Source organism: Cebus imitator, unplaced genomic scaffold, assembly GCF_001604975.1.
Source record: "Cebus imitator isolate Cc_AM_T3 unplaced genomic scaffold, Cebus_imitator-1.0 Scaffold110, whole genome shotgun sequence".
Taxonomy (NCBI): domain Eukaryota; kingdom Metazoa; phylum Chordata; class Mammalia; order Primates; family Cebidae; genus Cebus; species Cebus imitator.
Genome location: NW_016107425.1, coordinates 4,521,818 through 4,534,876, shown reverse-complemented (window position 1 = coordinate 4,534,876; position 13,059 = coordinate 4,521,818). Strand labels below are relative to the sequence as shown.

The window sequence follows — 13,059 nt, the reverse complement described above, 5'->3', positions numbered from 1 at the left end:
AAAGAAAGAAAGAAACTAAGGTATTTAACTCTTAACATAGTCTAACTTGTAAGTCCAAATGTGCACAAAATGAAGGTGGTTATAATATAATCCCTCTAATCTTTCAGCCCTCCAATAGTCATCTAAATCATGGTCCCTGGTATGAGGCTAGAGCTGCTGCTGACCTCTAGGACAGAGGCCTTTGGTCCTCCCCACTAAAAGAGGGAGCCTAGGGCTCTGCTGAAGGAGACTGGACAGTGTAGACCCATTCCTGAATCCGCTAGTGGAAACCCATTGTATTCTTCAAGGTCCACTTCTGTCATTTAGTGGAAATAGTGTTAGTCCTTCTCACTTCCATGATGTTTAATAATTTGCTTTCCTTGGTAGAAGGAAGATCCAGTCCAGCGCAGGCCCTGTCCACGCACTTAACTGGACAGCTATCCTGCTGTCACAAGCTCTGTGCAAGCAGCAGTGTTTATCCATGGTTTTGTGTCTGTTTGCATGTGAAATTCCCTGGGCTATATGTCAAAATGTTGACCATGGTTATGTGTGATAACTCCCAAACTCAGCCCTGTCCTGCAGTTTAGTTACTAAAGAAATAGTCAGGAGCCAGTTAACCGTCCTCAACTTTAGCTTCTCTTTCTGAAGGACAGACAGATGTTACAGGTTAAGAACACTAATGGATGATGTCTGATTGTGCAAGAGTGCCTCTGAAGTTTCAATACAGTATAAATGTGTCCTGTGTAAGTGCAGTATTCCAAAATGTGTCATTCATCAATGAATAGTGTTTGAATGGCAAGGGCAATGTTAATAGCAAAAATTTTAAATTTTATATGGTAACAATTTTGCATACACTTCTAGAAATTGTTAGTTTTATATGATTTATCCTGCTAGGTAAAGTAATGCTTATCAGTACTTATCAGATTATTTCTTCCACAGCAGAGCTACCATAAGCATTCTAGGAAGCTCCGCACCTGGAAAAGATACAGAACTAATACAAATTTATGATAAACCTAATCGAGAAAAAAAGGAAATAAAAATGAATAAAAGTAGAATTCAGAAAGCAGATAAAATAAGAGACTCAAAGCAGATTTTCCAAAATTAAAGTAGTGTAATAAAAATATGTGCTAAAACATTTTAAGATTTTAAAGTGTTTATTAAAATTTATCCAGGAAGCCTCAATGAGCAAGGGAAAAAATGAAAACTTTATTAAATTACTTTCTCTCCAAAAAGCTTTGGAACCAGATGGTTTTATTAGCAGATTCTTTCAAATTTTAAGAAACAGCTAATTCAAATGCTATATAAGTCATTCCCCAACATATTAAGAGATGAAAAGCTATCTAATAATTATAAGGAAATTGGCATTATCCTAACGTCAAAACTTGACAAAGGCAGCACATACAAAAAAAGAAAGCCGTACATTAGTGGTTTTCAACTGGGGGTGATTTTTGCATCCCAGGGGATATGTGGCAATGTCTGAAGACATTTTTAGTCACGACTTTGGGGGCACAGGGAGGGCTGCTACTGACATCTAGTGGGTAGAGGCCAGGGATGCTGTAAACATGCTGTAAAGAACAGGATAGCCACCCAGAACAAAGAATTATCTGACCCAAAATGTTAGTAATTAAGAAATCCTACCATGGACCACTCATCATCATAGATAAGAGAAAACTAAAATACAAAAAAACCAAATCTAAACCAATCGAATGTTACCAGAATAATTCACCAACACCAGGGTTTATCTGCTTTTTTGTTTCCTTTTTTTTTTTTTTTTTTTTTTTTTTGTATTGTTTTTTTTTTTTTTCCTTTTTTTTTTTTTTTTTCTTTTTGAGACAGGATCTTGTCTTGTCACCCAGGCTGGAGTACTGTGGTATGAACACAGCTCACGGCATCCTTGACCTCCCAAGCTCAAGGGATCCTCCCACCTCAGCCCCCCAACTAGCTGGGACTACAGGTGCACCACCACATCTGGCTCATTTTTTGTATTTTTTGTAGAGATGGGAGTCTCACCATTATTGCTCATGCTGGTCCTGAACTTCTGAGCTCAAGCCATCCACCCGCTGTGGCCTCCCAAAGTGTTGCGATTACAGGCGTGAGCCATTGCACCCAGCCTATCCCATTTTTAACATTAGGAAGCCTATCCATCATATCAAATAAAAAAGACCATATAATTGTCTCAGTAGATCTCGAATAGGCATTTCATAAAATTCCATGCTATAAGAAATTCTTGTAAACCTAAAATAGAAGGATTAATCGACTGAATATTTAGAAAGGGGAAAAACCTATTTCAAACCAATAATTCATATTAACTTTGAAAACATCAGAGGCATTCTCATTAAAATCAGAGCACGGTTGCCTTTAACAACATTAATAATTTACATTGTTATGGAAATTTACCCATCAAAGTAATTATATGAAACAGAAATAAGACATACAACTCTTAAAGGAGGCAAAATCTTTATTATTTGAAGACCCCATGCATACTAGAAAATGCAAGATAATAAATTTTTAGTAAATTTTAATTTAGAAAATATAGCAAAGTGGCTCATTAGGTATTAAATATAATTTCCTGGCACCAAAAATAACCAATTACAAAATGTAATGGAAAAAAAATCCCTTTCACAGTTTCAGCAAACAAAAATACATTTGAAGTAACGTTAACAAAAAGCATGTGTAATGTAGATCATGAAAACTAAAAAACTTTGCCAAAAAATTCAGAAGACATGAATAAATGGGAAAATATACCACGTCTCCAAATGTAAAGTCTAAATATTATAAAAGTATCAGTTCTCCCAAATTAATTTGTAGATTTTATATACTGTTTATCAAAGACTCAACATAGTTTTTTGGGGAGAGGACTTTAAATAATGTTTAAGCTCATGAATACAAACATGCATACATACATAAATTGTTAAGAGATAATTTTTTTAAAGAGGGTATTAGCATTTCTTGAACACAACTAATTTGCACTTTCTTGGACAAATACCATTGCATTAAGGTCAATTTTCTATACCTTTCAGACTGATAATACTGTAGCTCAAAGACAATGGAAAGTAACCCAGAAGACTAGACAGAATGCTCAGTAATCTTTTTGTTTGTTTGCTTGTTTATTTGCTTCCCATCAAAATCTTTCACAATTTTTTGCAGATAAATTCAAAATAAAACAAAATCTTCATACCCTCTCAAATCGCAAAGAATGTTTAAATTACCTAAAGCCTACTGTTGGGCTTCATGATGTTAAAAAATTAATAGCAATCTAAAGGGCCATCAAATGAGTAGCTAAACAAATGGAATACATTCATGTTCTACAATACAATCCTTTAAACTCATGTTTTAAAAGAGTATTGTGACACAAGAAGCGCTAACAAAGTGTTAAATGAAAAAAGCAGGCTTAAAACTGCATAGTGAATTCATTCTTAATTTTAAGAAAAAACACATACAATGAAAAATACTGTCTGGAAAAAGTATAACTCAATAGTGGATATTTGCTTGGTTTTTTGCTTGTTTTATTGCTGGAGTGAAGTGGCGCAAGCATAGCTCACTGCAGCCTCAATGGGTTCAAGTGATCCTCTCACCTCGGCCTCCTAAGTAGCTGGGACTACAGGTGTGCACCACCATGCCTGGCTAAATTTTTTATTTTTGTGGAGACAAGGTCTCACTTTGTTGCCCAGGCTGATCTCAAACTCCTGGGGGCCAAGCTGTCCTCCAATCAGCCTCCCAAAGTGCTGGGATTATAGGTGTGAGCGACCATGCCCAGCCTAGATATTTATTTATTTATAAAATTATGGGATATTTTATTTTCTTCTCTTATTAACTCTTTCCTTTCTTCTCACATTTTATGATATCTCCTTCTCCCTCAGGACCTTCTTTCTTTTTTTTTTTTGAGACAGGGTCTTGCTCTGTCACCCAGGCCGGAGTGCAGTGGTGCAATCTTGGCTCCCTGCAGCCTTGACCTCCCCAGCACAAGTGATCCTCCCACCTCAGCTTCCATAGTGCTGAGAGTACAGGTGTGAGCCACTGTGCCTGGCCTGGAGATCCTTCTATTTGCCAAATCTTAGGATACAGAACAAATAGATATTGACCCATGTGGCAGCCAGTCAAGTGGGGAGCTTGGGGACAAATCATCCTTTATTTTCACTTCTTACACCACGGGGCCTGGGACTGCCTGGAGCAGGCAGTTCTGACTGCGCTGAGGGAATTCTTAAAATCCTGCATTGTAATGAAGAAATCCCAGTTGTCCACCAGAGTCCCAGAGCCAGCCAGCTCCCTGTTGTACTGTTGCTTTATGGTTTACCTGGGCCAGACCCGGAAGCGTACTGTGACGGGTGTTTCTTCTTCTGCAGAACCTAAAGGAGCTGGAGCTGGAGGTGGTGGTGGTGGTAGCGGCTTTGGTGGAGGTGGTGGATTTGGCAGAGGAGGTGGTGGCGGAGGCAGTGGAAGTTTTGGAGGGGGTGGACCTCCAGGTCTGGGAGGATTGTTCCAGGCTGGAATGCCGAAGCTGAGATCCACGGCCAACAGGGATAATGGTAAGGAGAGTTTCCTTCTCTCTGAGTAACTGAAGATGAGGCAGTTTGGCAGTTTGGAGGCTGGTCATAACCTCTAAGGCTCTTTGCCCTTATTAAAATACTGTACATTGTTTGAAATATTACCGCTGTTTCATAAGAGACTTAATTTAGGCTTTATTATTATTATTAACCAGGATCAGACAGCTCCATAGAACTATGAAATTTTCACCCAGTGTCTTTGGGGGTAATCTGTACTTTTTTTTCACTTTTCTAAAGGGTTAGCTGGAATACCCTTTAGAAAGAAAAGGGAGAAGCAAACAGAACTTACTGGGCCCGGAAATCAGCCTGGTGACCTGGCAGATTCAGCTTTCATTGTGAGGTAGTCCAGCTGTCTAGTAGAGTCAATGCTTGTAAGCTTCTTTTCAAACACTAGGGAGCACGTCTTGTGGAATATGATTACAAATCTCACTAAATCTGAAACTGTTTTGCAAGACAGACATTTGCTATTTCAGTGCCAGTGGTTCTCAGGAGTATCTGCAGGGAGCCATGGACATGAGTCCTTCAGGAGTGTCTGTGAACCTGATTGTAGAGAAACGCTGAACTTGTTCATGAATGCCTAATAAAAAAACTTTGCAGAGAGCATGAGGCTCTCTCCTGACTACTACAGAAACTCAAGAAATTTTACCTTAAGACTGTTTTTGGAATGTTGATCATGTTAGAAGAATTTTCTAAGACCTTTTATAAGATGTCCTCTGGGAAAGTATGAAATTCTCACATTTACGTGAACATAGAGTCACTGAACCCTCAGGGTTAGCCTATTACTTTATCACTGAATGGTCCAAATCTAGAGAGAAACTCAATCACATGAGAGGCTCTGTCTTGCTGGACCACCGTTTAAATTTAAATTTATTTATTTAAAATTCACCAAAAGGATTTAAATCCTTAAGGCAGCTGATAAATGTATACATTCAGTACTTTAACAGCAGGTGAAGAAATTAAGGCAAAAGACAAAGAAAAATAAAATAATAAAATGGGCCTGGCATGGTGGCACACACCTATAATCCTAGCACTTTGGGAGGTCAAGGCAGGCAGATTGCTGAAGCCCAAAAGTTCAAGACTAGCCTAGGCAACATGGCAAATTCCTGTCTCTACTGAAAAACACAAAAAATTAGTAGGCACAGTTGCTATTGCCTATAGCCCCAGCTACTCGGGAGGCTGAGGTGGGAGGATTGCCTGAGCCTGGGAAGTTGAAGCTGCAGTGAGCCATGATCGCACCACTGCACTCCAGCCTGGGCAATAGAGGAGAGCCTGTCTCAAAACAAAAATAAACAAAAAAAAGTTTTCTCTTCAGTTCATGATATCCCATTGTATAAATCTGTCCAAATGCTTCTTCCTATGCCTTAGATAAGATCGGAACCCCTTCTGTCACTCACCCCTGCTGACCGCTCAGGCTCTACTTCCCATGGATCTCTCCCATTCTCACTGTGTCCCCGGCATACGGGCCTCTGTTTTTTAACTTGAAGCTCTTTCCCACCTCTGGGGCTTTGCACCTGCTGGCCCCTGGGCTGAGGTGCTGGTCATCCTCATCTTTCCATGACCAACTCCTTGTCAAGCCTCAGCTCACATGTCACATTCTCAGAAAAGCTTTCCCCAGCCACTCCATGTACCCTGGCCTCTCCAAGCTCTCTTGATTTCATCGGCCTATTTTAGTGTCTTTTTAGTACATATAATTATCTGAAAGTATTTCCTGGTTTATTGTTTTTCTCCCCCTACAAGAATGTAAACTACAGGAATACAGAACCTTTTCTACTGTCTACTCCTCTGTCTCTAGCCTCTAGATTAATGGCAGGTGCATAGCAAGTGCTCAGAATTATTTAGTAGATTTATTAACTCATAACTGAAGGGTAGATTTTTTTTCTTTTTTTCAGAATTTCCTTGAGTTCCAAGAGATTGTGGGATGGTGGTTTGAAATTTTCCATCTCTTCAGTTCCCTCTTTAGTTTCTCCCTTGTTGAAGCAGAGCAGTTATAGGATTGTTCTGTCCTGCCAATATTGAAGCAGAGGTTGACCTGGTGAGAAAAAAGTTGTGTAGCTGCCTAATTCTTTGTAGATGAATTCCATCCACTGGTGTCGACTCTTCCAATTAAACTTCATCTGATGGTTTGTTTTTCTTTTCTTAGTTTTTTCTTATTGCAGTCATAACTCTTTCCTTATATTTTTCCACCTTTTCTTGGGCATTTTTCTTCAAAGGGACTAGATAAAACCTCGCATATGGAGATTTTCATTGGGATAATTAATTTTTTCACCTGAGGCAGCTGACTTTCAAAACTGGGAGATCAAAGCTGAGAGACAGAGATGGTGACTGGAAAAAATGAAAATCATGATTCTACTCATGCCGTCTTGTTCTTGGCTTCTCGTAATGAACAGGGACCTCACCAGAACCCTCACCCGTTCCATCCTGGCTTTTGTCCATACATAATGCTAATAGAGCTTTCCAGAATCCTTTTGAAAGCTGTTGGGCTGTAGAACTTGGGACTAGCAGGTAAATAGAGCTGTGGTCTATTTCCTGCTCCCAGGAAGGACCACACAAAACCCATATGATATAAATAATAGTTTCCTGTATTTTATAGCCCCCTGAGGAAGGGACTTCCAGTTGCTGGGAACAGACTCTAGCTTGCTGATTTCTTTAGGGTTCCCGATTTCCTAACTGGACGTTTGTTTTCCTGTTCTTCAGATTCTGGAGGAAGCCGACCACCAGTTTTGCCACCAGGAGGAAAATCCACATCTGCCAAACCTTTTTCGCCCCCAAGTGGCCCAGGGAGGTTTCCAGTGCCTTCTTCAGGCCACAGAAGTGGTCCCCCAGAGCCTCAGAGGAACCGAATGCCACCCCCGAGGCCCGATGTGGGCTCAAAACCCGATAGCATTCCCCCTCCAGTACCTAGTACTCCAAGACCCATTCAGTCAAGTCTGTACAACCGGGGGTCCCCACTAGTGCCCGGAGGCCCCAGGCAGCCCAGCCCCGGGCCCACTCCTCCTCCTTTCCCTGGAAACCGTGGCGCTGCTTTGGGAGGAGGCTCAATGCGTCAGTCCTCCTCTCCCTTCTCCAACCGGCCTCCCCTGCCACCTACCCCCAGCAGGGCCTTGGATGACAAACCCCCTCCGCCACCTCCTCCAGTGGGCAACAGGCCCTCCATCCACAGGGAAGCGGTTCCCCCTCCTCCCCCTCAAAACAACAAGCCTCCAGTGCCTTCCACTCCGCGGCCTTCCCCCTCCTCACAGGCCCCACCTCCGCCGCCACCTCCCAGCCGGCCTGGGCCTCCTCCCCTGCCTCCAAGTTCCAGCGGCAGTGACGAAATCCCAAGACTCCCACAGCGAAATCTGTCCCTCACTTCGTCCACACCCCCCTTACCTTCGCCAGGACGTTCAGGTCCTCTTCCTCCCCCACCCAGCGAGAGACCCCCACCTCCAGTGAGGGACCCACCAGGCCGATCAGGTATGACAAGACGTGGGGTGAGTTGTTCCCAAAACCCAACCCGCCCAAATGTTCCAGTAATCCTGTCAGTCAAGATAGTCTAACAAAAGCATGCACAAGTCAACTCTCAGACTGCTTTGTGCTTTTAAAGTAGCTTGCGACACATGTGGTCATGACCTCATGTAAACCTCTGAGGAAAGTGAGACCAACATTTCTGTTGGTGTTGTAGAGATGAGGACACTAGCCAATAAAGTTAAACGGCCATGAGCTGGTTAATAAAGAAGAGGCACGTTAATCCTCCATCTGGGAAGTCTACTTGCCAGTCTACTACCCTGCCTCCCTAGAGAGAATTTCTGCGGGCTTAATTGGGAAAATAAGTTCCCACCTCCTGCAGGAGGGCTCCGTTATTCCAACGACAGGGGCAGTTCTTCAAGAGCTAATGAACTTCTCCTGTATTTCTCTCTTCATGCGTCAGGCTTTGAGGCCATTTCTCTGCTCATTAAAGACAGATGTTTAAAAAAGTCCATTTTGCTCTTTGTTAACATCTCTGGTACAGAAATCCCTTGGAGAATCAAATAAAGATATAGACTTTATCTTCACAAAAATGCTCAGGCCTAAACTCAAAATTCACTTGCTATCGCATGGCTTGGAGGGTCTGCTGAAGCCCATCTGAGACCCTTCCAATGCCCCCGTCCACAGTTGAGAAACCTTGATCTCAGAGACAAACTTTCAGAGTATAAAAGGAAATGCGAGGATTGCCTAGAGTTTGACCTCTCTCTCAATTACAATAGGCATTTTTAGTAGAATACACTTACTTAATTCATTTTACAGTGGTTATGGATGAACTCTGTAGGACTGTCTCCTTGTAAAATTTAATCTCATCATACAGACCTTATCATGTCTGGAAATGGGGCATTTCTTTCCTTTATGCAGAGATAACAGACCTTAGACACTGTGACCTTAGGAACTTCATAATCACCTTTTTTTTTTTCTTTTTTTGAAACAGAGTCTTGCTCCATCACCCAGGCTGGAGTGCAGTGGTGTGATCTCAGCTCATTGCAACCTCTGCCTCCCAGGTTCAAGTGATTCTCCTGCCTCAGCCTCCTTAGTAACTGGGACTACAGATACATACTACCACACCTGGCTACTTTTTTATATATATTTTTAGTAGAGACGGAGTTTCATCGTGTTAGCCAGATGGTCTTGATCTCCTTACCTCATGATCCACCAACCTCGGCCTCCCAAAGTCCTGGGGTTACAGGCAGGAGCCACCGCGCCAGGCCTAGAATCACCATTCTTTAAACTTGCTTACATACTGGAATCACTTAGGGAGCTTTAAAAACCACAAATGCCTGTGGCCCTTCCCAGAGTCTCTGGTGTAATTGGTCTGGGATGCAGACTGGGAATCAGGATATTTAAAAGCTCCGCAGTGATTATAGTGTGCAGCAGAATTTGAGAACCACACCTTGAAACTGTTGTGCGTTGGCCCTACCAAATGGATGAGTCAGCAGATTAAATCTTCCCCAAAATATGATAGGCATTGACATATAACATTTATTATTTCATTTGATTATGTAAGTCATACTTATTATAGAAATACTGAAAAATATAAAGAAAATTAAAATTATCTGTAATCTACTACCACCATCCAGAAATAATCATTGATAACATTCTTTTCATGTGTCCTTTCAGTCTTTTTAAAATGCATATAATGTACAGTTTTACAAACTTGGTATCATGCTACATATATTGTTGCTAATTTGCTTTTTATTTAACAGTATCTCATTAATGTTTGCTGCTATGATTATTCTTCTACAGCCTGTCTTTTAACAGCTACCTAATATTAAATCCTACAAATGTACCTTGATTTATTTAACCAATCCCCTCACTTGGTCATATGGGCCATCTCTAGATTTTTCCTCTTGCAGATAATGTAGTGATACATTTTTGTAGCAAAATATGTGTACATATCTCTGTGTTTCCTTCGGACGAATTCCTATAAGTGGAATTTCTGGGTCAGTGAGTGTGCATAGTAAACTATGGATTTCATAGGTACTGCCAAATTGCCTTCCAGAAATTTTTTACCAATTTACACTCCCACAAGGAGCATATAAGAGTTCATCAAAGGCCCTCGGTATTTTGAGTGGTTTGGCTTCATTATTATGGGAGTGGGCCTTGGAATCTGACAGATTTGGAGTCAGATTCTCTCCTCCCCCCAGCCTCCTGATGAGCTTTTTAAGGTTCCAAAATTTCTGAGGCCTTGTCTTCTATCCCTGTTCGTCTTAGGATTGTTGTAAGAATTTAATGAGACAAGCATGTATAGTCGTTATCTTATTTCCTGGCCTGTAGTTATATTCAATAAATAATCATTTCTGTTATTCTGCCAGTGGGAAATAGACATCTTTTCTCCTGTGCTTGCCAGAATTTGGAGCAGGAAGCCATGGGGTTGGAGAGTTAGGAACATGAACATGACCATTTACTTTAAAAAGAAAAAGAGGCCGGGCACAGTGGCTCACACTTGTAATCCCAACACTTTGGGAGGCAGAGTCAGGCAGATCACCTGAGGTGGAGAGTTCGAGACCAGCCTGACCAATATGGTGAAACCCCATCTCTACTAAAAATACAAAATTAGCTGGGCGTGGTGGTGCATGCCTGTAATCCCAGCTACTCAGGAGGCTGAGGCAGGAGAATTGCTTGAACCCGGGAGGCGGAGATTGCAGTGAGCCAAGATCACATCACTGGACTCCAGCCTGGGCGACAAGAGCAAAACTCTGTCTCAAAAAAAAAAAAGAAAAGGAGATGAAGTTGATCAACTTACATTGTACAGGGCCCCATCATACTGGAAGTGGAGTTTGCATGTAGTGACAGTTGTGTGGTGGTATCACCAATGAACTTAAACCCACAGCAAATGAGATACTTTCCTCAATCAACTCTTGCTGCCTGGGACTCCAGCAATGACAAGCAGATAGGGTAATAAGTAACCACTACCAGGTGAGTCACTGAAGACTCCTTGAGAGACCAACCAGGGCTAGGCAGTGCCTCCCACCGTCGTAAAATGTTTGAGCCAAGACTTTCTGTCAGGGATATCTACAGTGGGCAGGTTGTTCAATTTAAGGTTCCTAATTGGATTCTGAATCTACAGCTAATAAGATATTTATTTATAGCACCATAAGACATTGTATTCACATAAAATTCAGCATCTTACAAGTGGAACACTGCCGAAGATCAAGAATAATAACTAAGGCCATTTTGATTTACATTGGAAAATGCTCAAGTTTTGGGTTTTGTTTTTTTAATTTACTTACTACTCAAATAGCCGCTGCATTTGGAGGACAGGAAAAGCAAGATGGTTTCCTTTTGTATTACCAAAAGTAATTTACTTTGAATTTTTCTTTAGGAACTTAAAAACTTAAGGTTATACCATACTGCTACATTTTAAAAAATGGTTTCAAATACTTCCATCGTATTTTTTTATTTGTGTTTTCACTGTTTTTTTCTGGCAGCAGTGCTATAAGACAGGTGACCATCTGGCACTCTTTTATAGCTAGGAAACCAAGTTCCATAGGGTACCAGCTTGCTCAGGGTCAGAACTCACATTAGCATTTATAGCCATGGATGTTGGTTAGTTGTTTGTCACTCCCTGTGTTCATCTGCCTCCCCAAAGAGAAAGAACCAAGGAGGAACTCCTGCTCTCAGGATGACTGGCGTTTGGTTTCCTGATGCCACTTCTGCCTGGAAACAGATCATATGCATCACAGAAACTTGCTTGTGTAATTAACAACAAAACTGTGCATTTAAAGAACTTTGTTCTTCTGAAGACCTAAAATAATTTCATAACTATCCTATTCTTTTTTAAGAATTATTTCATGTCACAGTGATTAGTTCAATAGCTCTTTAAAGGATTATAAAATTTTTTTAATTATATGGTTGTCAGTATAAACAGATTTTCACCTGTTTTCAATTTCATTGTGCCATCTCCAATCTCAGTGCAAACCCAAAGCCAAAACAGCCGTTTAGCTATCAGTATGCACTTGTTTTCATATATATGAATACACAAGTGCATTTTTGTGTTTCTGTGTGTTTACTCATTCCCCAGCTAAATCTCTTAGAAAATCTCCACCCTAGTTAAAGGGCATGTATCTGGCAGGTCCCCATCAGGCTTACACTGTTGGTGACCACTGTAATGGAATGTAGATGGAAGGTTCTACACTAAGTGTCTTCTTTTGCTCCAGGCCCCCTCCCACCACCTCCTCCAATAAACAGAAACGGTAGCACGTCTCGGGCCCTGCCTGCCACCCCTCAGTTGCCGTCCAGGAGTGGAGTAGATAGTCCCAGGAGTGGACCCAGGCCTCCCCTTCCTCCTGACAGGCCCAGTGCTGGGGCACCTCCCCAACCTCCACCAGCAACATCTATTAGAAATGGCTACCAAGACTCTCCATGTGAAGGTGAGGTGTTGTCCCAGCTCCCTAAGCTATAGGACAGCAACTAAATAGTAAATCTGTTTGTATGTGTGGTTTGCTTGTTTGAGTTTAATTTCTTGTTCCATCGTTATCCACTCCATTGCACTGATCCAACTGTCTAACCATTCTAAGGCCCACCATTGATTTCAAATTAAAAATAGTAATCTCCCTTCCCCAGTTCCCAAAATGGCGGATCATTTTTCTCTGATCTGTTCTTTGAGTTTCGTTTTAGTTAACTTTACAGAGATTCAAGGATTCGGAAAAGAACCTCTTTATAGCTTGCCTTCTTATTATGTACATTTCTAAACAGTTCACTATGGGTAAGAAGCCCAATGGCTCTTACCTGCTATGCCACCTATCTCTGCCATTGTTATCAGAGTGGTCCCAGTTATTCCTGGGCCTGCTGGTACAGAAAAAGGTGTCCCATACCTTAGCCCCCAGCTCCTAAGAAGGATTAGTCAATCATCACTGTCATTAAAAACCACTTTGCTTTGATTTGCAGGCCTGAGATTATATGTGTATATATATATATATCAGTGTACTAATCCATGATCTTTGTAGCACTTCCAGCTTTTCTGTAAACTTCTAGGCATAAAAACTAGCACTGATGTCTGTGGTTCTCTCTGGTTCATTCTGTGCCTTTC

The 13,059-nt window shown here is 41.4% G+C and overlaps 1 protein-coding gene across 6 annotated transcripts in view; it reads left to right on the top strand.

The window, feature by feature from the left end:
- The window catches only part of WIPF1 (WAS/WASL interacting protein family member 1), a 121,886-nt gene that overhangs the window by 101,432 nt on the left and 7,395 nt on the right, over positions 1 to 13,059 (top strand). For 4 of the 6 annotated variants that reach the window (XM_017538258.2, XM_037741913.1, XM_017538257.2 and 1 more), the window contains 3 exons: positions 4,323 to 4,505; positions 7,218 to 7,976; positions 12,188 to 12,400. In XM_017538258.2, coding sequence (XP_017393747.1) covers positions 4,323 to 4,505; positions 7,218 to 7,976; positions 12,188 to 12,400 — 1,155 coding nt within the window. Of the gene's footprint in view, positions 1 to 3,695; positions 4,506 to 7,217; positions 7,977 to 12,187; positions 12,401 to 13,059 lie in introns of those variants that run through there. The other 2 variants (XM_037741912.1, XM_037741914.1) reach the window with 2 other exon arrangements.